At 45.3% G+C, this 22,129-nt stretch overlaps 1 protein-coding gene across 1 annotated transcript in view; it reads left to right on the top strand.

Annotated features, from left to right (window-relative positions):
- SMURF2 (SMAD specific E3 ubiquitin protein ligase 2) overlaps positions 1 to 22,129 on the top strand; it is a 1,116,208-nt gene that overhangs the window by 932,419 nt on the left and 161,660 nt on the right. Inside the window, exon 14 of the mRNA XM_086930925.1 lies at positions 7,295 to 7,473. Coding sequence (XP_086787051.1) covers positions 7,295 to 7,473 — 179 coding nt within the window. The remainder of the gene's footprint in view (positions 1 to 7,294; positions 7,474 to 22,129) is intronic.

The following is a 22,129-nucleotide window of genomic DNA, read 5'->3' as shown; positions in this document are numbered from 1 at the left end:
TGATCCATTCTGTTGCCTGGAGAATATTCTGGGAAGGGATCTGATGTTGGTGTCGCTACCAGAAAAGGTGTTACCAAAGGTAAGTAACTTGTTTTTCTGATAGACATCTAGCCGCAGATTCCTCATCTTAGAATCCTCCCCAGGTACCAGTCTAGATCCGCAAATGCTTTAAGCAGTACCTGTGCGTGTCGGTAGAGCGCATCGAGCAACTCCACTGAGACTTAGTATAGTCTCCAGAATGTGACCACAACAGAGCCCATCCAAGGCCTCCCCCGATGCGCTGAAGTCTGTTACTTCTTTTCCGCGATCCGATCTGCAGAACCTCTGCCCGTTTTTTGGCCTACTTGATATTTTTTCATCGGAGCAGTGTGTCTTTTTTCTACCCTTAAATATTCTCTGGGTTCAAGCCTTGAGAGTCCTGTAGACCACTAATGTCTGCCATGGACCCTCAGTCGGTTTGCATGTGGTGGCTGGGCGAGTACCATGACGCTGAAGAGTGCGACCCCAGTCGCCAGCTCCGAAGCACGCAGTGAATGTTGTTTGAAGGTCATTGCGGCTCAGATGTCACAGTCATCAAAGTCTTCTCATTGTCCTCTGTCCCCTAAGTGGCTCTATGGACAACAGCGCATCCTTACTAAGAGCCGTTCCCGTAGGTGTCATTCTCCTTCAACGTCTAAAGGTAAGTCTTTGCGTCTGCAGTCAAGGCGCCTCCAGCCTTAGTCACCTACCACTGGTTCCCGCTGTTCTTGTGAAGTGTTGGGGCATCAGTCCACCCTACTTTCCCACCTATCTTGGAGCCATGGCTTCTTTGACCCAGTTGAGAGAATATTCTCAATCTCTTCCGCCAGTAGGTGCTCCCATGGGCCTCAGGTCCTACTCCTGTGTCGACACCTTAGCGGCACTGATGCACAGCCTGTCGAAGCTCTCACCTTCGGCTCCTGCGTCTGGTCTGCCAACTCTAATATCTGCATCGGGCTCCTGTCTGCCGGCTCCCATAGTGGTGCAGTCTACCCTGATTGACGCTCCTTCCAACGTTGAGGCGTTGCCTTCTGTTACGGCGTTGGATGTGGCACCAATGGAGCTGACCGTCTCGGACTCCCTTCCTCTGATTTTTCCTTCTGAGGACCATGGTTGTGGAAGCTCTTCTAACAGTGTGGTGTGTCCCCCTCCCATTTCCCACACAGTTCCACCTATGGAGTCTAGCTTGTTACTTGTCTTAGGTGATGCCAGTGGCTTAGAGTCCTCTCCAACCCCCGGTCTCTTCCTGGTTTGGCTACAGAGGGAAGTTCTGTTCTGGCGACATGCTAAATTGTTTCGATAGTCCTGGACTCGCAACTTCCTTCTGTGGAATTGTCAACAGGCCCTTTAATTGGCGTTCTACATCCTCACTAGTCTAGCGTTGAGCTTGTACTTCCTTATAGTGACGTTTTTATTTTTTATATCCGGTTGGGTACTTGGGGTAACCTGAAACAGGGCTCTCCTGTCTCCTTCGACATTTCTCTACTAAGAGCTTTGTGTTTCAGGCTGCTTAAGCAACCCAAAATATTGATTTACTCCCTCCTGTCTCTAAGGAAAGAGAGGCCAGGAAATGTAATGCTTGTGGTACGTGTATTTTTTCCTCTAGCTCTGCCCTGCGCTCTCTGAACACTTCTTGTGTCCTCACCCGCTTCTCTCACGCCTTGTGGGACTCCGTGAAACACCTTTTGTCTTCCCTTCCAGAAGAAGCCTGAAATGCTCTTGTGCCCCTGGTACGAGATGGGCAACAGGCTGCCCCTCTAATCATCCGCTTTGGTATTGGTACCACTGATGTTTTTTTATCGGACTATGGCCTCTTCCATAGCTCTACGTCAGCGTGCATGGTTACATACTTGTAGGTTTTCAGAGGCTGTGCAAACTACTTTAACTGACATGCCTTTTGATGTTGCCACCGTTTTTGGTACGCATGCCGACTCTGCTTTATGCTGGTTCAGAGAAAGTTATGGTGGTACGGAGTTTAACTCTTGTTGAATTAGGGTTGTCAGGGGCAGTTTCTTTCCCCTTGTTTTGATTCTTATCCACGATCATAGGGCAGATTACTTCTCTCCCTTCCAGGGTTACACCTGGTGTGATCTTCCTGCTTTTCGCAGATGCTTTTCTTCTCAATTATGCTGTCGGTGACGGTTTTATGTCCGGCCATCTGGAACATCTCTTGCTTTGCGGTGTCTTTAGAGTCTGTTCTACGGCATCTTTTTGTTGCTTGATTTTTCCTTCCCTAGTACTTACTCTGTGGTGGGTATTCGGTTTCTGTTGTGCAGATGCACTATAGCCTTGTTCTCCCTTTTCGCGTACCTAATTGTGTATGCCTTAGAGGCATTTTGTGAGCTATCTATGCACTTAGTATCCCTCAAAGGGACTTAGATTTGATCTTTTCTCTACCCCTTAGGTCCATGTGGGTGACACTGGTACCAAAGGCAGGCACACACTTTGGCCTGGTTAGCGTTCGTTCCGGGCGTTGACTCTCTTTGGTGTGGACCTTCTCTTTGTTCTGTTTTCCTTTTCTTAAGCACCCCACCTGCCACTGAGGGTCCTCATCATTAAAATCACTATCAATTATTTGTGCGTATTACTCATCCACCTGTTACCTATCGATACGCCACTTGTGTTCGCCTAGAACCATGTGCTCCGAAGTAGTCACAAGGCAACAGGCCAGTGTTCTACAAAACACCTGAAATAATCAGGTAAACGACCCCCACTGTCGCCATGGCAACCACAATCCTAAATGAATGCCCACTTTACGAGGTTCAAGTATACAAACACTTGACACATCACAGAACAGGCTTTCACAAAGTGCAGGAAACATCACTTCCAGCTGAGCTTAGACGGGGGCAGAGGAATGCAACATTACACCCGAGTTCACAAACTTCTAACACTCGCGTCCTCTCACTCTGGGATTCCTCTCATACCTGAAGCACTTGAGGCACTCGGCCCCTTCCCGTGAAGCACTAATACTCTCAACTACATTCTCTGGCATGTCAGCCCTTGTCCTGAGCGTGCAACTTATACAACACACAGGTTCAGTGGTGAGCGCCGAACACACTCATAAAGAGGTCAGAAGCACATTGCATATACCATCCATTGCACGAGCAAATGGTGGGTAAGACCCAAGCACACGGCTCCTAACCAATCACCATACTTTACACCATCACTTATATGCACTGAGTGTGAGACACAAGCACCCAGCTGCTTATGAATCATGGCCACCATCCCTTACATGAGCTACGTGTGAAATGGCTCACAGCTTTTTACCAACCACCGCCCATTAAACCATCCCACAGATGCACCAGCACACAACTGCTTACTAAACAAGCATTGGCATAGCCAATAGGTCTCGCCTTTAGGACATTAGAAGTGTTTAGCAATGCAACAGTTGATGTTGCACTTCGGATATTGTGCTGCATAATTAAATACTTATAAGGTTCCAAAGGCGAGACCTATTGGCTATGCCAATTCTTGTTCTCAATTTGTTTCTCTGGATAGCTTCCTTGATCTGTGGGTGCTCTTAATTCGTTGTATGTGTCTGCTGCGGCTGAGCACTGTGTATTCTCTTTCTGTTAGTTTGAGCCTGAATCCTACTTCGGAGGACACAGAGTAGGGATGAGCGCCAGACTTCTGGAGTAAGCTGTGGTTCAGGGGACCCCATTCCCCCAACAACTGAGAGTGGCAGGAGAAGTGGCTCTTCTGCAACCACAGAAGAATTGAAGGCAGAATTAAAAGATGGAGCGCAGGAAATGGCATGGGAGGTGAACAAGAGAAGGGGACAGAATAGAAAGGGGAGGAGGTTTAAAATGCAGGCTCAACTGCACGGGGAAAGAAAATTAGAATGAAAGATGGGTAGAGTAACCGGATGAAAGGAGGGCTGGGAGGTCTGCTGCTTCTAAGGGGCTATGTGAGGAGACCAGAGCGTCTTGCGGGTAACTGTAAACATTAAGCCTCCAGGCAGAAAACTAAGAATGGGGGCGGAGAGTAAGAAAGACAGAAGAAAATAAGCACCAGAGGTGGGCTGTAGGAAAGAAGGGGAAAAAAACAGGAGACTAGAGCAGAACCGTGAGTCGGAATTTAGAAAGCATCGCGGCACCGACGCTTTACTTTTAATGGTAAAAGTAAATTGCTGGTGCTGCGATGATACCAAAAGTAAAGAAATAGAAAAAAACATCTATTTCTTTACTTTTGCTGTAATCGCGGCACCCGCGCTTTACTTTTAACGTTAAAAGTAAAGCGCGGGTGCCGCGATAATAGCAAAAATAAAGAAATAGCAAAAACCTATTTTTTTTACTTTTGCTATAATCGCAGCACCCGCAATTTACTTTTAATGTTCAAAGTAAAGCACGGGTGCCGCGATCATAGCAAAAGTAAAGAAATAGATGTTTTTTTCTATTTCTTTACTTTTGGTATAATCGCGGCACCCGCGCTTTACTTTTAATGTTAAAAGTAAAGCGCGGGTGACGCGATTATAGCAAAAGTAAAGAAATAGAAAAAAACATCTATCTCTTTATTTTTGGTATAATCGTGGCACACACGCTTTACTTTTAATGCTAAAAGTAAAGCGTGGGTGCCGTGATTAAGCGATCCAATCGCAATTATAAACAATTAGTGGTGCGCGCGCACCACAGAGGAGAAGGGGGAGGGAAGCATGTCAGCTAGGTGAACGCGCGCTGCTGCACGTGCTAGCCACTGTCGGGAATGGGCGTTTTAAAGGCCCAATCGCGTGCCGTTTTTTCTATAAAAATTTTTTTTTTAAAGCACACGCAACTCAATACAAGGTTTTTTGAATGACATCACATTTTATTAACATCATAAAAAGGGAATATCATCCATTTTTTTAAAAATTATATAACTGGTGCTCACACATAAATACGTGACAGTGCGTGAAGTGAGAGTGCTGAGTGGCAATAAAGCTTTATATCACATTGAAAACAGTAGTCAGACTCACAATTAGTTCATTACAATCAAAGAGCTTTGAATATGAGGTTGACGGCGTTTGGTCTATTCAAATTAAGATCATCATCAGGCCATATAAAGTGAGAAAACGTTGAATTAGTGAGACGGCCTGTGCCGGGTGAATAAATCGCTATAGAAGTTCATCGCATGGTATTGCAAGAGAATCGCCGGGCGAGCTTGAATTTGGCGAGATCTCGTGGGAGATGGGAGACAATTTCAGTGTGAATTTGAGGCTGGGTGAATCGCTAGGGGATGGATCCTGGGGTCGACGCCACCGTGGCTAAATTGGCCGGGTGGGCAAGACTTGGCAGGATCTTGTGAGAAAGGGAGACAATTCCAGAGTGGATTTGAATCACGGTTAATCACTAGGGAATGGATCCTGGGGACGACGCGTCTCACCAATTCAACGTGCTCTCACTTTATATGTCCGGATGATGATCTTAATTTGAATAGATCAAAACGCTGTTCTCCTCATAATCAAAGCTCTTTGATTGTAGTTAACTAATTGGGAGTCTTCAACTACTGTTTCCAATGCGATATCAAGTTTTATTGTCACTCCGCACTCTCACTTCATGCACTGTCATGTATTTTTTATGTGTGAGCACTAGTTAAATATTTTTTTTTTAAAAAGGATGATATTCCCTTTTTATGATGTTAATAAAATGTGATGTCCTTCAAAAAACCTTGTGTCCACACATGTATTGCTTACTGAGTCCAATCAGGATCCAGTGTTTAGTAACTACATTTGAGTAACACAAAGTCGAGGAATTAGTAGCCTTGCTACCCGAGGACCCTTTCAGGCCTCTCGAAGACCATTGTTTTCCTAAAACATAGTACCCCGCAGGTCATAGTATTTTGGGGTTCCCTTGTTATCAAAACACATCCCTCCTCAACTACAGCAGCCTTTTAATTGCTTTAGGTCGGGAAGCTTCTTATAAGACCTTCTCTCTTCCGGTCTCTCTGTTTAGGGTGAGACCTCAACTTACCTGTGATGGAGCATTAACCAAACTTATAGAGCTAAACTCTGAATTATCTATGTATGAATTATTTCAGCTTGAATGTCATTGAAATGCAAACCTACTTAGCTGACCCTCTGCACATGAACACTGTGCCAATGTTATTTCGCCAGTGAAGAATGAAATAGTGAGGCACGCAGTGAACATTGTGATGATGGGCAATTGTGTACACAAAAGAGAGGCATCCTACTGCAACTTCAGGTGCTTGTGGTAGCATCAGCTAGAGTCGGAAGCAGTTATGTGACACCACACAAAGCCCTCTGAAATGGGGACGCAACTACAGTACCTTTCCCTAAATATTAGATTGCATATGGAGCTCTCGATATGGCAGCCATTTCCTTGCGATTTAAAACATTAATCATATCACCTCAGACTGCCTGGGATACCTTCAAGTCAGACGGAGTAGAGTATTTTGGAGCTATGGAGTATTCTGTTTGGTGGAAGACATTGATATTTTAGTTGGTGATAACATCCAACTTTAGGCTAGTACAGTTTAAAATATTACACATTTTGCTTGGGTGAGATTTCATGCCATTAACTGGATACTCGTGGTAAACGGTCTCAAAGGAAGCAGTAAAGAGGAGTACCTTGATTCATAACCTCTGCTATTGCCCTATGGTCCTGAGATTGTAGAAGAGTTTTGAGAAGAAAAAAAAATCAGGTGATCACGTTTTTTTTACTTATAAGCTAAAACTTTTATTTGACATAGAAAGATGTTGACTTGTGTTTGGCTGTTGCCTGTAGGGACAACACTGAAATGGGGTACCACAGTGATACCAGCAGGGTTGATTTTATACTTGGCTGTAGAAGAATATGTCTACTATCAGATTGGCTGTCCAAAGAAAAAATAGAATGACTGCATCTCTTGGGACTCTGGTAACTCTACTGTGAGGTCACCTGCAATTGACGAATTGTAATGCAAAATATATGAAAATTTGGTTTTTACAAGGGCTGTTTTCTCCACTCAACTATATGCATGCTTGCATAAACCAAACAAATGAGTGTAAAAAAGTGGGGGGGGGGGCACATGCAATCTTCAGATTAGTTTAACAACCGGTACTGTATAAAGTAATTGAAATGTGCTCATGTGTTTATCCTTCTGTGTATTTGTTTATTAATGTGTTTTAGTTTGTGTGAAAATTACCATTTGACGTTGATTTCTTGCCTTTACATGAAGTTGTTCTGCAGGTTGCCCGTCAGCATCAGTTAGCCTTGTTTGTAGGTATTTCCTTTAATTGCAAATTAAACAACTTTCTAAATCAGCCCTCTCAATTAATCAGCTCTTTTTATTCCTATTTTAGGAACATCTTTCATATTTTCATTTTGTTGGACGGATCATGGGGATGGCAGTGTTTCATGGACATTATATAGATGGCGGCTTTACTCTACCTTTCTACAAACAGTTGCTGGGCAAGCCGATCACCTTGGATGACATGGAATCCGTTGATCCAGATCTTCATAACAGTTTAGTCTGGATACTGTATGTACCATTTAATATAAATCGGACAGTGTGCCCCACATTTATCTAGTGGTTATTCTTCGGTATCCTTGTTCAGTATTTTATGATATAAATCAAGGTAACATAATTTGTAATTTTTTTAATATATCCCATTCTGACAGAAGCCAGAAATTACTGACATACCCATAAACGAAAGGGCGGCAGGGTGCAGCAAAAGTTATGCACTAATATGTAAGAAGGGCACAAAATGAAAAGGGTTTTAGGCACAAGATCTCTGGTATTAGTTGATCATTGTAGGAATGCAGATGGATAGATAGATTAAAAGGAATATACCATTTATAGAATACTAACGTGGAGAAGGAAAAATAGTCAAGATATCATTATGCATTTCCAGCCCCTCAGGTAAGAAATAACTTGGGCATGTTTGTAAAGTAGCCTATTCACTAAATTATTGAACAAACTGAAATGTGGTCTGATCCTAGCTTCCCCGATCAACAAATACTTGGTTTATTTGCAAAACAAATGAGCACTTAGAAATTGGTTACATGTCAGTATTAATAACTGTGTAAAACATGTGAACATTTGTAACTAAATCCTAGATTTATTTGATTGAACTTGTCTAGGCTTACTTGTTTCACTGCACAAAGTTTAAGTAAGTTGGTTGAGAATTATGATTGTCTTAAAGTGTGTAGTGGTAGAAATATGTGAGAAGAATATTTAAACATTAAGGTAAAAATGCAAAAGTCTAGTGGTTTAAATTCAGATTAAAACACAAATGTACGTACTGCAAACAATTTTATGAATAGAGCTGGAGTCTGGTTTGACCTAATGGGTTCAGGTGAACAAGGGAAGAAACCATGAAAAATACAAGTTTTCCAAATGAGACGTTCCTTTCAGGTATCTTACACTGCTAAGGAATGGAAAAAAGAAGTGGTGTGCAACAAGTATTTGTATCGGTGTCTAATGTGTGCCTGACTGGTCTGCACCAGCCTGTCACTTCTTGACCTGTTTCTGTCCCCCGGAGGTGGATCTTTTGCTCTTGTGGTTCAGAAAATAAGCTTGGAGGGGCTTCAAACCGCAAGCAGGAACAGCGTAGAAAGGTGGTGAACCTCAAAGGCTTCATGTCCTTTGTTCTGCTGACCAGGGCCTCTCCAGCTAGTGCAGATGCCTGCCCCCTCCTCCTGACCAAGCCCCACTTTTGGCCGTACGCTCAGCGGTAAAAATAACCAATCAAGAGAGGTGTGTTCTCTCAGCCAGGACCACCCCTAAGGTGTCCTAAACTGAAGTGACCACCTCCTTTGAAAACCCTCCATATTGGTTTAGAGGATATAGCCAGTAGGGTTACGGGTATGCCCCCTCCCCATAGGAATTGTGTAGTCACCCTAAAGATAAGTAGCCCATTTGTTACTACCTTCTAACACCTGTAACGCCCCTAAATTGAGTATTTAAGGGCACCCCTAAACATTAATCCTCAGTTACTGATGACCTACAAAGAAGAGCCGTGGAGCAGTGAGGAGGATGTTTTAGAGGAGACTGAGGAGTCGCAGGGATCCGATGCAGAGGGTGCAGCATCAGTTGACTTGAAAAAAACTGATTTGCCATAAAAAGGAACCAAACAAACATGTGCCATCTCCAAAGAAGTGTGTGCCTACAGTGTCTCATGGTTAAGGTGGATCCAAACTGAACATTTTGGATTTGTTAACCCTAAAACAGTCTTTGCTGTCATAATAGTCTGCTGTAGACTGCAAACCAAAGAGTTCCTGGGTTTTAAGCAAAAGATACCAGTGGTGACGAAACGTCACACTCCACCTCAACTCTGAAAGTGGATAAGCATGGAAGTAAGCAAGAACAACAAAGGAGGAAGTATGTTCCAGTGCCAAACAGACAGAATGGCTCAGTGATCAATGCCAGATAGTGACGTTGACCGGAAAAAGAGTCACTTCGAAGCCAAAATTGCTGAATTACCGTAGAAAAAGCAGTTTAACGATATCTTGAAGGAGTGAAATATTCCCCTTAAATCCTTGAAAAATAGACCTAGGTAAGAGGGCTACATAGATCTGGAACCCCTAGTAACACCTTAGCTGCAAGAGGAGTTTTACGAAGAGTATGATCAACTTAGGGCACAAGGAGGACTTAAATGGGAAGGAAGGCACATGGTAGAATCAAGAGGCGGACTCTCCTGATGAGGAGATTGATGTCTACCCAACAAGGTCATCATTCTTAGGTGACCTACCATAATACAACACAGGGGTTATAAGAGGAGCACACACATGCAGGCACAGCTTGAGTTGAATCTGGCAGGGGCATGCTTCCTATCAGAGGCGCTTCTACCATAACAGAAGAAGAGCAAATTCCTAACCATGCTTCCTAGCATTATAGCTCAGAGCAAAGATGCTTTTAGGGAAGCAACTTCCTCAAAAGCAGTCATTCCAAAGGTGGAAAATACATACAAGCCTTTAAGCCATAAAGGCAATATATATGATGGGGAATGCAACGGCTGACTCATAATGGTGTCAACAGGAAGACATACATCCCAGTGTGCATAAGGTCGCAACCAGAAAATGAGATCAAAAGCATGGATGCAGTAGGCCGAATGGTGTAGAGTAGCCACCAAGTTGCTAATTCAAATGCCCTGCATGGCAGATATAGCTATCAGCATTGGGAAACATTGAAGATCTCATCCAGCATCTGCCAGAGCAATACAGAAAGAGGTGCAAAAGCAGTAATATGCGAGTGTAAGATATTGCTGACACATGCTTCAAGTCCTCCATGGATGCTGCTTACACAACCAGCAGGCAGATGTACACCACACTAAGGTGACAAGCCTGGCTCAGGGTCTTGGGTTTGAAGCCCGAAGTTCAGGCATCAGTATTCAACATGTCTTTCAGAAGTGAGTTTCTGTTTGGAGCAGCGATGGATGAATCCCTGAAAAAGCATAAAGGCAATCTGACCAGACAAGTCAAAGGTTCATTCAAGACACACCAGCTACTCAGAGATCAGTGAAAAGGCCTGCTTTCCCGCAAATGCAATAGCAAATCCAAAGTCGGGGAGCCATCCCATAGTGGCTACATACACCGAGTGCAAGGAAGGCACTCATGTTTGAGCTAGAGCATGAGGAAATAGCCACTCCATGAGGAGATGTAGCATCCTGCACTAATAATTCTCAACAGATGAGACTTTGGCAGGTAAAACAAGTGGGGGCAGACTGGGAGGTTTCTTTGAAGAATGGAGGAAAATCTTTTCCAACAAGTTGGTTTTGAACATTATAAATGGAACTGGAGAAAATATCCCCAAACATCAACCAAATCAGTGAACTCGCAAAGGAGAACAAAAACTTATAACAGAAAGTACATGTTATCCTGAAGAAGTAGCAAATAAAGTTCTAATAAAATAACAGAACTGGAAAGGTTATGAATTGCTGCTAGATTGCCAAACCGATATGACACAGCCTATCATAAACTTCAAATTACTTAACAAGTGCATCTGATAGAGACTACTAGCCACAGATTCCTTCACGTAGAATTATCCCCAGGCGTGAGACTGGATCCGGAAACCTTTTGCCATGGCATCCCTGAACTCCGGGGGCGGGGCGGCATCACTCGACTCCGCCCATGCATCGTCCGCGTACGTGACGTCAGCGAGGTCACATAAGTCCCACCCTGGCACGCCTACGTCAGTTTTTTCCTTTTCCACGTGCAATGCGGATCCGGTCTCTGCTACGGGCCTGTTTCGGGACCCATTTTTTCTTCCCCGTTGTCTAATTTTTGGTGGAACAGTGTGCGAATGCCTTCGGGCTTCAAGACTTGCACGTCATGTGGGCGTCCTATGTCAGTGATGGACCCTCACCTCATTTGTATGTGATGTTTGGGGGAGGATCACAGTACCACTGACTGTGAGGCGTGCCAACAGTTGAAGCCGAAGTCACTGTGGGAGCGCCGCATGAAACTGCTCTCAGCGCGCCTCTCAAGGTCGGCTTACTCTCCTCGATCAGCCTCAGCAGACTGCTTTAGATATGGCCGTTGTCGTCGTCCTCGCCCTTCCCCGATGTTGCGAGAGCGTCACTCCACCGTGGGTAAGTGTCACAGTTTGTCCCCGGGGACTGGTGTTCGGCATGCCCGGGGCATGGGCTCTCAGCGGGTGATGCGGCTCGTTTGTGAACCTCCTGTCCACTGTTTCCCAGTTGCCCTTGCTGTGGAGTGCGTTTTATGGCCATTTGAGTCCTTCTTGCTGGGACTATGGTGTTGTTGGCTGCTGGACGTCCCTTTGTGTGTGCATTTTTGCCCGGGTTGTTTGTACATACTTGGCCTGGTGACGGAGCATCGAGAGTCCAGATGGAGACTTATGCAGCGGCTTTGTAGGCCTCGCTGGCGTCTCCTCCTCCTTCCCCTCCTGGGACGTCAGCGGATCCCTTGCCTTGCGCGGGGCCCTCCGCTGTGCCTCCGATGCGACTGGTTCGGATCCAGGCTTGGAGGATGTGTTACTGTTGGAGTGCGGCTCTTCGGGGGTCCCTCCTTCAGACCATCTTTTGGAGGTTCTCCACCAGGGCTCTGGTGGGAGGGAGATCTTGCTTCCCTTTGAGGGTTCGCTCCTTTCTTCCCTGACGGGGGCTTGGAGGCGCCCCGCCTCAGGGGATTTGGTGCCTCACCACCTTTTGCACCGGCACCTTCCGGCGCTGCGTGACCCGGCATTTCTTTCCCTCCACCCCTCTGCCTCCAGTCCACTTCTGCAGACTGCTTTTCCCTCCCTGCCGCCACTGTTGACTCCACCGTCCCGGGAGGCCCGCTGGTTGGACTCTAGGGAGTGCAACACGTTCGCATCGACCAGCGCTGCCCTACGGGCCCTTAACACCTTGTGTGTTGGCTAGGGCCTCCTCTTGTTTGTGGGACTCGGCTGAGTCTTTGGGATCCGCTGCTTCCCAAGAGACGGTTCAGATGGATTTATAGCATCATGCGCTGGATGGCCGGGAGCTAGCGGCGTTTATTCTCCGCTCTGCTCCGGACATCTCGGAGTTGCTTGGCTTCGGGACAGCGTGTCCCCTGAAAATATCTGGGAGCGGCTGATTGATCTTACGTTTGATGGCAGCTTGCTATTCCATGCCCCGGCTGACTTCGCCATCCAAAGGTTCCTGGCGGGGCTCCATCCTCCTCTTCCGCCCTATCCTCTTCCACCTCCTTCCCCTCCTCAGTGACTGCTGAGTTGAGCCGGTTCTGGGATTTTCTGTGGGCCAGTTGCCCTTGCTGTGGAGTGCGTTTTATGGCCATTTGAGTCCTCCTTGCTGGGACTATGGTGTTGTTGGCTGCTGGACGGCCCTTTGTGTGTGCATTATTGCCCGGGTTGTTTGTACAGACTTGGCCCTGAGATTAGGCCTTAGTTTTTCTCTTGGGCTGCTTAACAAGCCTTCCGCTGGGATTTCTTTCCTCAGGGCTCTTTTTGTCTTTTTTCTCTGCTGTGGAAGTTCTTCCAAAGAGGGTTCCCATATCTTGGGACTTACCATACCCTATGTGGGGTAGTGGTAGCTGTTGTATAGCTTGCGCTCGGCTAGGGAATTCTGGTTGCCTTCGGGTGCCGGTTCTCCATGGCGTTTATGTATGTTGCTTCTTGAGGTCGAATGCGCGGCCCCTCTCAGTGGTGTGTTTGGGCATTTCCTCATCTTCCTGCTCCTATCTTGAGGCTGGAATGATTGTGTGCTCCCTTGTCAGGCGTCGCCTGCCCGGTCTTCCTAGGCTCCGGGCTGTTCTTCTTGCTTCTGGCAGCTTATGACTGTCGGCACTGTTCTGACTGGCCTGTTGCTCTCCATCTGGAAGGGGCTTGCCTTCCTTCCCCTCATTTCCATGAGCCCTCTAGCCTTCTTCTTCGTCTTCTTCCTCCTCTTCCTGTCTTGGCATTGGATGGAAGCTCTGTTGCCTTGTAGGGGAGTGGGGTGCTTGGGCCTCTCTGGTCTTGCTGTTGGTTCCTCTGCTGTGAGTGTATGGGCCTCTTCAGTCTTCTTTCTTCCTCCTACATCCTCTTGGGGTCGGTAGTGTTCTGTTTGTGGGGGTTCCTCTTGCCTGGCCGGGATGAGGTTACTTACCTGGTCCGCAGATCTGGTCCCCTGTGGGACCCTTTGTTCTTTTCAGGCTGGTGGGCTCCTTTCGCAGACCCTCCTTCCCCGTGGGTATTGCTAGGGTATCTATTCTACGTGAAGGAGTTTGCGGCTAGTAGTCTCTATCAGATGTACGAGTTACTTACCTTGGGTGAAAATGTATCTGGTAGAGACGATTCTAGCCGCAGATTCCTTCACGGCCAGCCCTTCCTCCCGGTTCTCCGAGGACCCTTGGGTTGGTCTTCGGTACTCTCCTCCCAGTGGGGAGCTGTGCCTCCTGTGAGTGCCTTCTTTTGCTCTTGACGGGTGGGTCCCTCTGGTTGCGATTCATTCCTCCTCTTGATTCTTGGAGGATGGGGTTAAGGTGCTGTTGTGCCCCGCTGCTCTGGCTGCTCCAGGTGTGGGGGGTTTTGCCTTCAATCTCTGTCCTTCCCTCCCTTACCTTCCTCTTGCCGCTAGGGTTCCTGACCCCTCTGCTAACCTCAGAATAGGGGTCCTCTGGCCATGCCTTGGTCCTCTGGCCATGCCTTGCTCTTGTTCCTTGGGGGGTGGTTGCCCTCTGTGCTGGGTGGCTTGGAGGTTTGTTGTTCCTGTCTGTCTTGGGATTGGCTCCCCTTCCTTGTTTCTGGCTGGGGGTGGTAAGCCCGCTTCATGGGTCATGCCTTTTAAGCATGTTCCTTGTCTCCGGGAGGAAGGGGGGGAAGGCTGTATACATACTGGCAGGGTGGCTGCTCAGGGCTCTGATCTGTTCTTTCTTCTGCCCCTGCTTTTGGACACTGCAGTGTTGCACTGTTCCTTATGGTGTTGTTGTCTCCATTCTCTTTTTTCTGCTCTTTCGCACATTGTTCCCATGCTCCCACAGTTTTCTGTCTGGTGGGTCCGCGTTGTGGTGCGGTTAAGTTCTCCAAAGAAAACTGACCTAGGTGTGACGGGGTGGAACTTATGTGACCTCGCTGACGTCGCGTATGCGGACGACGCCTGGGTGGAGTCGCGTGATGCTGCCCCACCCCGGCGCGCAGGGATGCTGTGGCAAAAGGTTTCCAGATCCAGTCTCATGCCTGGGGATAATTCTACGTGAAGGAATCTGTGGCTAGAATCGTCTCTACCAGGTACATCGTCACCAAAGGTAAGTAACTCCTACATCAAGACACAAGTTCAGGAGGACCACCGAAGTAACTGAGGATGCCAGACTTACAGGAAGTCATCTCAAGGTTACAGAAGAGAGACCACAACAGCAACCAAATGATGTGTCTCAGGTTTGTGGTGGAAAACGCATCAGGTCAAAGGACTGCGGTATGGAATAGTCGGCTCAGTGGTTCATACTTGTCTCACAGTAGTTGTTGCACACCTGCAAAGGCAGAAATTAAGTGCCTCCCTACCTGGACAGCTGGCTGGTAAAGACAATCTCTCAAACATGGTGCCAGAGCTGAGTATGAATGAATGAATGAATGATATTTATTGTTGGTTACTGAAAACCATTACATAAAACCAGAAGTACAAAAGTTATCACAATACAAAAGTTAAAATCAAGGAAATTTCAAAAATCAAATTATATAGTTACTCCAAGAATGCAAAGAAGCCAGAGAAAAGGTTCAAGGACCGGCAGAAGGCTCTGTGATCCGACCAGTAGAAGTCATCAGCATTTCCCGTGCTTGGAAGATAAACTTCCCAAAGACAGCCATGTGCATAACCCTGGACAGGGTATAAAGGTGAAAAATCCCATCCTTTGCAGAGCGTAACCCAGAATGTCTAAGTAATGGCCTAAGATAAAGGCTGCGGGGTGTCCGCAGGGCAGGGCAACAAAAGAGAAGATGTGCCAATGACTCCCGTCTGTAGCTGCAGAGCCTGCATTCCTGTGCTCCTGGGCGCGCCTTGCCACACGGGTAAAGTTCTTTAAGGGCAATGGGTGTAATCTATAGGCCAAGATCTTATGGAGGGCTGCACTTCCCACTGCCTGCGTGAGATGCTGTTTAGGAGTGTTCAGGATGTGCGGGAAACACAGGGTCTCATGCAGGTCTTTTCTTCTCCTCAGGGACTCCAGATCCAGTTCCCGTGACCGCGCACACACTTGTTTTTTAATCGCTTTTTTGATGGCGGAGTATGTAACATATTCAGGATTCCAGGAGTCCATGGCAAGGTTGAGATGGGCCTTAGCCACTTCAAGGGTGGCCGCCCAAGGATTCCCTGGCTCTCTGAAAATACATTTCAGGACGGCCTTCAGTGTGTTCTCTTGTGCCGCCATAGTTAGAAAATAGTATTTGCTTAAGGCGGCCAGCTCTTCCAGGTTTTGCTGGTTGAGTGAGAACTCCAAGCGAACGACTGTGTTTCTGGTGCAGCTTGGGAGGTGGAAAAGTTTCTTATATGCCCTGCAATTAATTTTTTCTAGTTCATGGCTCAGTTTGCCCGGGAATGCCTGGAGGGCGTAGTTGAGTGCCGGCATGAGCTTGGCTTTAAGCACTCTGTTAATGGCCGTGGTAGACGGACTGTATAGGGAGGCTTGCAGCTTACAGATGGCATAGGTGATGGATTTACCTTTGGCCTTGATTGACTTAAGATGGGCACTTGGGAGCCCCGACTCCTGAAAGCAAATGCCCAAGTAAATATAGCGCTGTGTGCTTTCCAGAAAAAGATTACCTAGCCTCCATTTCAAAGATTTTTTCCTTGGGTAATGCCCGAATATAATTACCTTTTGATTTAGATCGATTAGCTACAAGCCTATTTTTGTCGTTGTATACGGCAAGTGCCGTCAGCGCCTTTTGCAGCCCCATTCTCGTGTGGTCGAAAAGGACCAGATCATCAGCATATTGCATAAAGTATATTTTGTGTCCGCCGATCTTTGGAGTGGCCAGGGCGGCGCCAGTCAAGGCCCTCTCCATGTCCGCTGTGTATAAGTTGAATAGTAATGGGGCTAGCACACACCCTTGCTTTAGGCCTCTATCTGTGTAGATCTTAGCAGAAGCATGGTCCCTTGAGAGTTTGATACGCACCCAAGTTTTTTGATACAGGGACTGTATCGCTCTTAACAGCCCCGGATTGATGTTCCATTGGACCAGCTTATGCCACAGAATTGCGCGATCGACCCCATCAAACGCCGCCAAGTAGTTAATAAAGCAGGCGAAGAGGGGAAAACTTTTGCCTATCCGTGCGAGATGCGCCAGGAAAGAAAGAGCGATGATGTTGTCAACTGTGGCTGACCCAGGCCTGAATCCGGTTTGGCAGAACGGAAGAATGCCAGCTGCACTTGACCAGTCTGCGAGGTCCCTCAAGATGGCGCTAGCGTAAGCTTTACCCTCAATATCCAACAAGGCAATCATGCGGTAATTGGCGGGTTCCGATTTTGGGCCTTTTTTGTGAATAGGCTGTAAAAGCGAGCCTCTCCACGATTCTGGAATTTCCCCCCAGAGCCAGCATTCGGAGTACAGATGGGTCAGGTTTTTGGTCCAAAAGTCAATATTTGCCTTGAATAAATGCCCAGGAAGCCCATTGGGGCCCGGTGCGGCATTTTGTCTAATGTTTTTTAAGATTTTAAAAACCAATGATTTTTCTGGTGGGGACGTCATCTCGATGGTAGGATCAAGGTAGTCTCCAGGAATTGGTGTTACATTTTGCATGTGTGCGTGACCGTCATTGGTATATAATGCCTTGACATGGGCGACCCAAATAGAGGCTTCAAGGGCATTTTCTCTATGATTTGGGCCTCGTCCCATGTTGCATATGTAGTTCCAAAACTGCTGTGATTTTCCCGGGCTCAGAAACTCAAATATAATTAACCATTGTGTTTCATAATGAGCTCGTTTTGCGGCCCACACCTTTTTTGCATGACTTTTTTTGGCTTCTTGTAATTCCTTCTTGTTTTGTTCTGTTCTGCTTTTGTGGAACCGTTTACGTTCCTTGTTTAGTGTTTTGGCACTTTTTTAGATTTCTGTATTATGACCCTAATTAGGGGGAGGACACCTGTGCGACGCACTATTCTGATTCCCACGAAGAACCACCGCCAGGGTCTCTAATGTAGCATTCCAGCTTTCTATTGCGCCATTTTTCTGAACATTCGATGGCCAACCTGTCCACTGATTTGCCCAGCTATTAAATCTGGTTATGGTGGTTTGTTCCCATTTGATCCCTCTGGGCAGCTTTATCAATTCTTCTCCATCGGCCGCTCCGATGTGTTCAAGCTTGTGGCGTTGGTCCACGATGAGATCCAAAGTGACAATTAAGGCAGCGTGATCGCTATCACTACGCGGATGGACTTAAAAGTTTGACATCAAGAGTTGGAGTTTGCTGCTTAGTATAATGTAATCGACCGTGGTTTGGTTGTTGAATGTGGGGCCGACCGTCTGCCCTGGTCTCTGAGTGGGCCGTCGCCAGGTTATAGAATTTTAGTAGATCATTTAGGGCGTCGGTGGCCCCTACCTGGTGGCTGCGTTTGGTCAGAACCCCTATGTTATGAGTGTTAAAATCGCCAAGAATGATACATTCTAGGCCTGCGAATCTGAGCAGTAAACACTCAATATGATGTATCAACATGGCCGGGTTTGATGAAGGCCCATGCGGATTATGGTAAAGATTAATTAACAATATTGAAAAGTTACTATTTGCCAGGCGACAGCCTTTCAGAATGCCTGCCTGGAGGAAATCCGGTAAGTTAGAGATTTCTGCAAATTCCAAATTTAGTGCGTGTTTAATATAGACACATATCCCTCCTGCGGGTCTACCGAAGATGTTAAGCTTTTTTGCTGGTTTTCCGTACTCAGCATAACCTCTCAGATAGAGCGGATGGATTTGCCAAGTCTCTTGTGTACAAATTATGTCTGCTTCTTCCATAAATGACAGCGCATTTTGGTTGAGAAGCAACCGCCTAAGGCCGGCAACATTCCAAGACATGACTTTCAGTCTCACCGGGGGCCATGCCTTCTCAACGGGTTTTAGGTCTGTGTTTTTCATGCAAGGCAATTAAAACCTTGCACACTGGGGTTCTCAAGATATGTTTAGAATCCTTGCCCAACCATGGAAGGAAATATCCTACCTGCCTACTTTGCAGAACGAGTCATATCAGTGAAAGGAATATTTGCCTGTACTAGAAGGCACAATCTCTGAAAACTGTGATGAAAATGCTAGTCATGATGGATTTTCAATAGTATCTGTGCTGTAGCATTTTGGATAACTAGAAGTCTTTTTAAAACTGACTTTGGGCTGCCCAGGTACAGAGAATTCCCAAAATCAAGTCTGTAGATGACTAAACCCTGTATTACTAATCTACGTGATGTCTCTGGTAGCCAAAAAGCATTTTGATGCCAGTTTTTTTGCTTGAGTCGCCATTGTCATTTCATCATCTATCCAAAAGCCAAGGTTTTTGACGACTGATTTTGGGGTTGGATGGTCACCAAGGTGGGCAGGCCAGTTCAGCCTTCTATCCATCTCGAAGGGGTTTTCCCCACCACCAGCACCTTCGTTTCCCCATTAAGTTTAAGGCTGCTTGCTGCCATCCGCTGTACAACACGCTGAAGGCAGGTGTTAAGAGGTGTTGACATGTTTATTGTTTGGTGGGAGAGGGAATTGGCAATCTGTGTATCATCTGCATACGATATAGAGGTGAAACCATATTTGTTTGAATTCTCCCATGTTTAAGAACATGCAGATTGCATGTTGGACTCTGTGGGGACCTTTGAGGGAGCCCACAATTGAGTGAATCGATGTTGAACCGACTTGAAAAGTTCTGTTAGAAAGAAATGAAGTTAGCCACCTGAATGTGAAATGTGATGTTCTGGAGGGATCAGAGATTAACTTATTAGTTTGATACTCCAAATTTTATATAGGATTATCTATTATGTAATCTGCCCTATAGGCAAGCAAAGAAGAAATCCTTTTCAGGGACAAGAATCCTAACTCAACAAGGTGGCATGCTTCATCATAGGATTCTGTCCCATAAATAAAGATCTAAAGTCTTATGGGGAGCAATAGATAATTTTAATTCTGTAATGCATCTGACACTACACCCAATATCACTGGCTCATGAGCATTTAACACAGGCAATGAAAGGATCTAAAGAGCCTCGTTTGAAGTGCATGGTAGGCTTTGCACTGCCTGCCTAGCGTGGACAGAATCCAATGATCAAGCATTCCACCTTGGTGGGTGAGAATTCTTGTCCCTGAAAGAATTTCTTCCTTCCTTTATGTAGGGCTGATCACACAATAGATAATAGTATATAGATTGATATGCTCGTCGCCGGGTTTCTCTGGAATGTCACGTTTCACAATTTCTATACCAGAAATAGACCTGTTCGCAAAACATGCAAATTAAAAATGCCATGGCTTTACATCCCATATACAAACAATGCCCTGTCAGTGGACTGTCATTTTCTTATGCAACTGCACAAGTACACTTGTAGGCTGTAGTTGCAGATGTCAGAGCTAACTCAGGGATTAACCTTTTCTTCACACCAGTAATTAAAATGTTCTTAGAGGGAGTGAAGAGGATATCACCACCAACGTATGCCTTGCTCCCAGGTGGAATCGCAACCTGGTATTTGTATATCTCATGAAACATCCTTTCAAACTGATGAGGAAAATAGGCCTCAAGTTCCTTACACTTAAAACAGCATTTTTTGTGATCTCATTCCTGCATAGGGTGAGCAAATTTCAAGCATTGGTTATCCAAGACTCCTATCTACAAATACACAACGTAGTCCGGAAAAAGAACTCAAATTTAATTTCCACGCCAGGGACCCGATACTCTACGGTACAGTTTCCATTGAAAGAGCTTATTGTGCTTTTTTATGGCTACTCTGACAATGTACAATATAGATCTATAATCAAAGATAAGAAGACAAAGCTGAAAAGATTGTATTGTACTTGTATTGCAATTTCATTTATGTAGCGCTTACTACCCCTGATGATCCATTGAATTGCTTTTTCGGTGAGTAGCACGCTACTCCGGAACCAATAGAGGATTAATGGTGAATTAGGATAGTGAAATGTGAAAGTAATTTCAGTGGTGGATATGTTAGTCAGTTATCTGGACTGAGAAGGATATTGGAGGGATAGAGGAGGGAAAAAGGCTAGCATTTATATAGCGCTTGCTACCACTGATGAGGTGTTGAAGCACTTATTTGGCGAGTAGCACGATACTCCGAACCCATAAAGGATTAGTGGTGAATTAATATATTGAAATATGAAATTAATTTGAGTGGTGGATATGTTAGTCTGTTATTTGGATTGAAAAGGATAGTAGAATGATAAGAGGGAAGGATTTAGAATTTTTTTAATGTTTGTTTTGGAGCTCATTGCATTAGGAGGAGGCTTGGGATGTGTAAAAAGGAGGTGGGTGAAGTCAGAGGGAAGGATTAAGAAAGGCTTGTTTTGGAGATCGGAATAGTAAGTGAGGTATGAGAATATAGAAGGAGGGGTAGAGTAGGGAAGAGTCTAGAAATGGTTATTTTGGGGATCATGGTAGTGGTATGGGAGGTAGAGAATATATTGATAGAGGTAGAGGGTGAGAAATAGGGTAGTGCATTGGAAAGAGTAGTAGAAAGAGGTTTGAGATGACTCTGAGTTGAGGTAGAGGATATATTGAGTGGTATAGGGTGAGAAATAGGGTAATGTATTGGATATGCGGAATTAAAAGAAAAGTAATATAAATATAGATCCAAAAGTACATGGAAGGTATTTAGATGCATAAAGGAAAGTGGTATATGTAGATTAAAGGAGTGCAAATTCTGTGCCTCTTCCTGGGCGGAATCCTGTTTTAAAGTCTGAAAGTATGGCATTATCTTCAATGAATTGTGACATCTGGGCGAATGCTGCTCTTTCTATCAATTTGCCCAGGAAAGGTCCATTTGTAATTAGTCTGTAGTTGTCAGGGTCCAAGTTTGTATTCTTCACAAATGGGTGCATGTATGAATTTTTTTAGTTCTTTTGGAAATATTCTTGTAGTTAAGGAGTTGTTGATGATTATTCTTACTGGAGTGGCAGCAGAGGTTGTTAAAAGTATTGTCTTGAAGTTTTGAAGTGAACACTGGTCAGAAGGACTGCCAGCAGGCCTGCTGGCTTTGATCAGGTCCATACATTTTTGTGAAATGTGTTGTAAGGAACAGAGAGGCTGGGTTAGAGTATTCTTGGAATGTTTTGTAAAAGGGTCAGTGCTTCGTCTGTCTTTGTTTTATTTATTTATCCATTGTGTCTGATTTGGCCGTGTAATGATTGAGTTTGTCTGTGAAATTTTGAGTAATAGGATACGCTCAGTGTAGGCAATTTGATTTACAAAATTAATTGCGATTTTATAGAATTCTTTATTGGCACATTTAGCATATTGAATTCTGTCTGAATAGTAAATAGTCACTTTTTTGATAGCTGACGTGAATAATCTGTTAAATTTCTGTAAGCAAAGTTTGTCATGATGGGCTTTTGTTTTGAGGCGGGCACGTTGCAGCTTTCTATTTTGTTGTTTTATCTCTTTAATCTCTGTATTTCTCCAAGATGCTTGTTTTCTTTTGTTCTGTTTTGTTTTTAGTGGTATCCGGATATCAAAAGCTTCCTATAGCCACTCATGTAGTTTGTAACAGAATTTATGGTTTCTAGATCTGTACTGAATGTTAGTTGT

Source organism: Lissotriton vulgaris, chromosome 7 (assembly GCF_964263255.1).
Source record: "Lissotriton vulgaris chromosome 7, aLisVul1.2, whole genome shotgun sequence".
Classification (NCBI taxonomy): Eukaryota; Metazoa; Chordata; class Amphibia; order Caudata; family Salamandridae; genus Lissotriton; species Lissotriton vulgaris.
The sequence above is the reverse complement of the archived record's forward strand: the minus strand, read 5'-3'. Positions and strand labels throughout refer to the sequence as shown.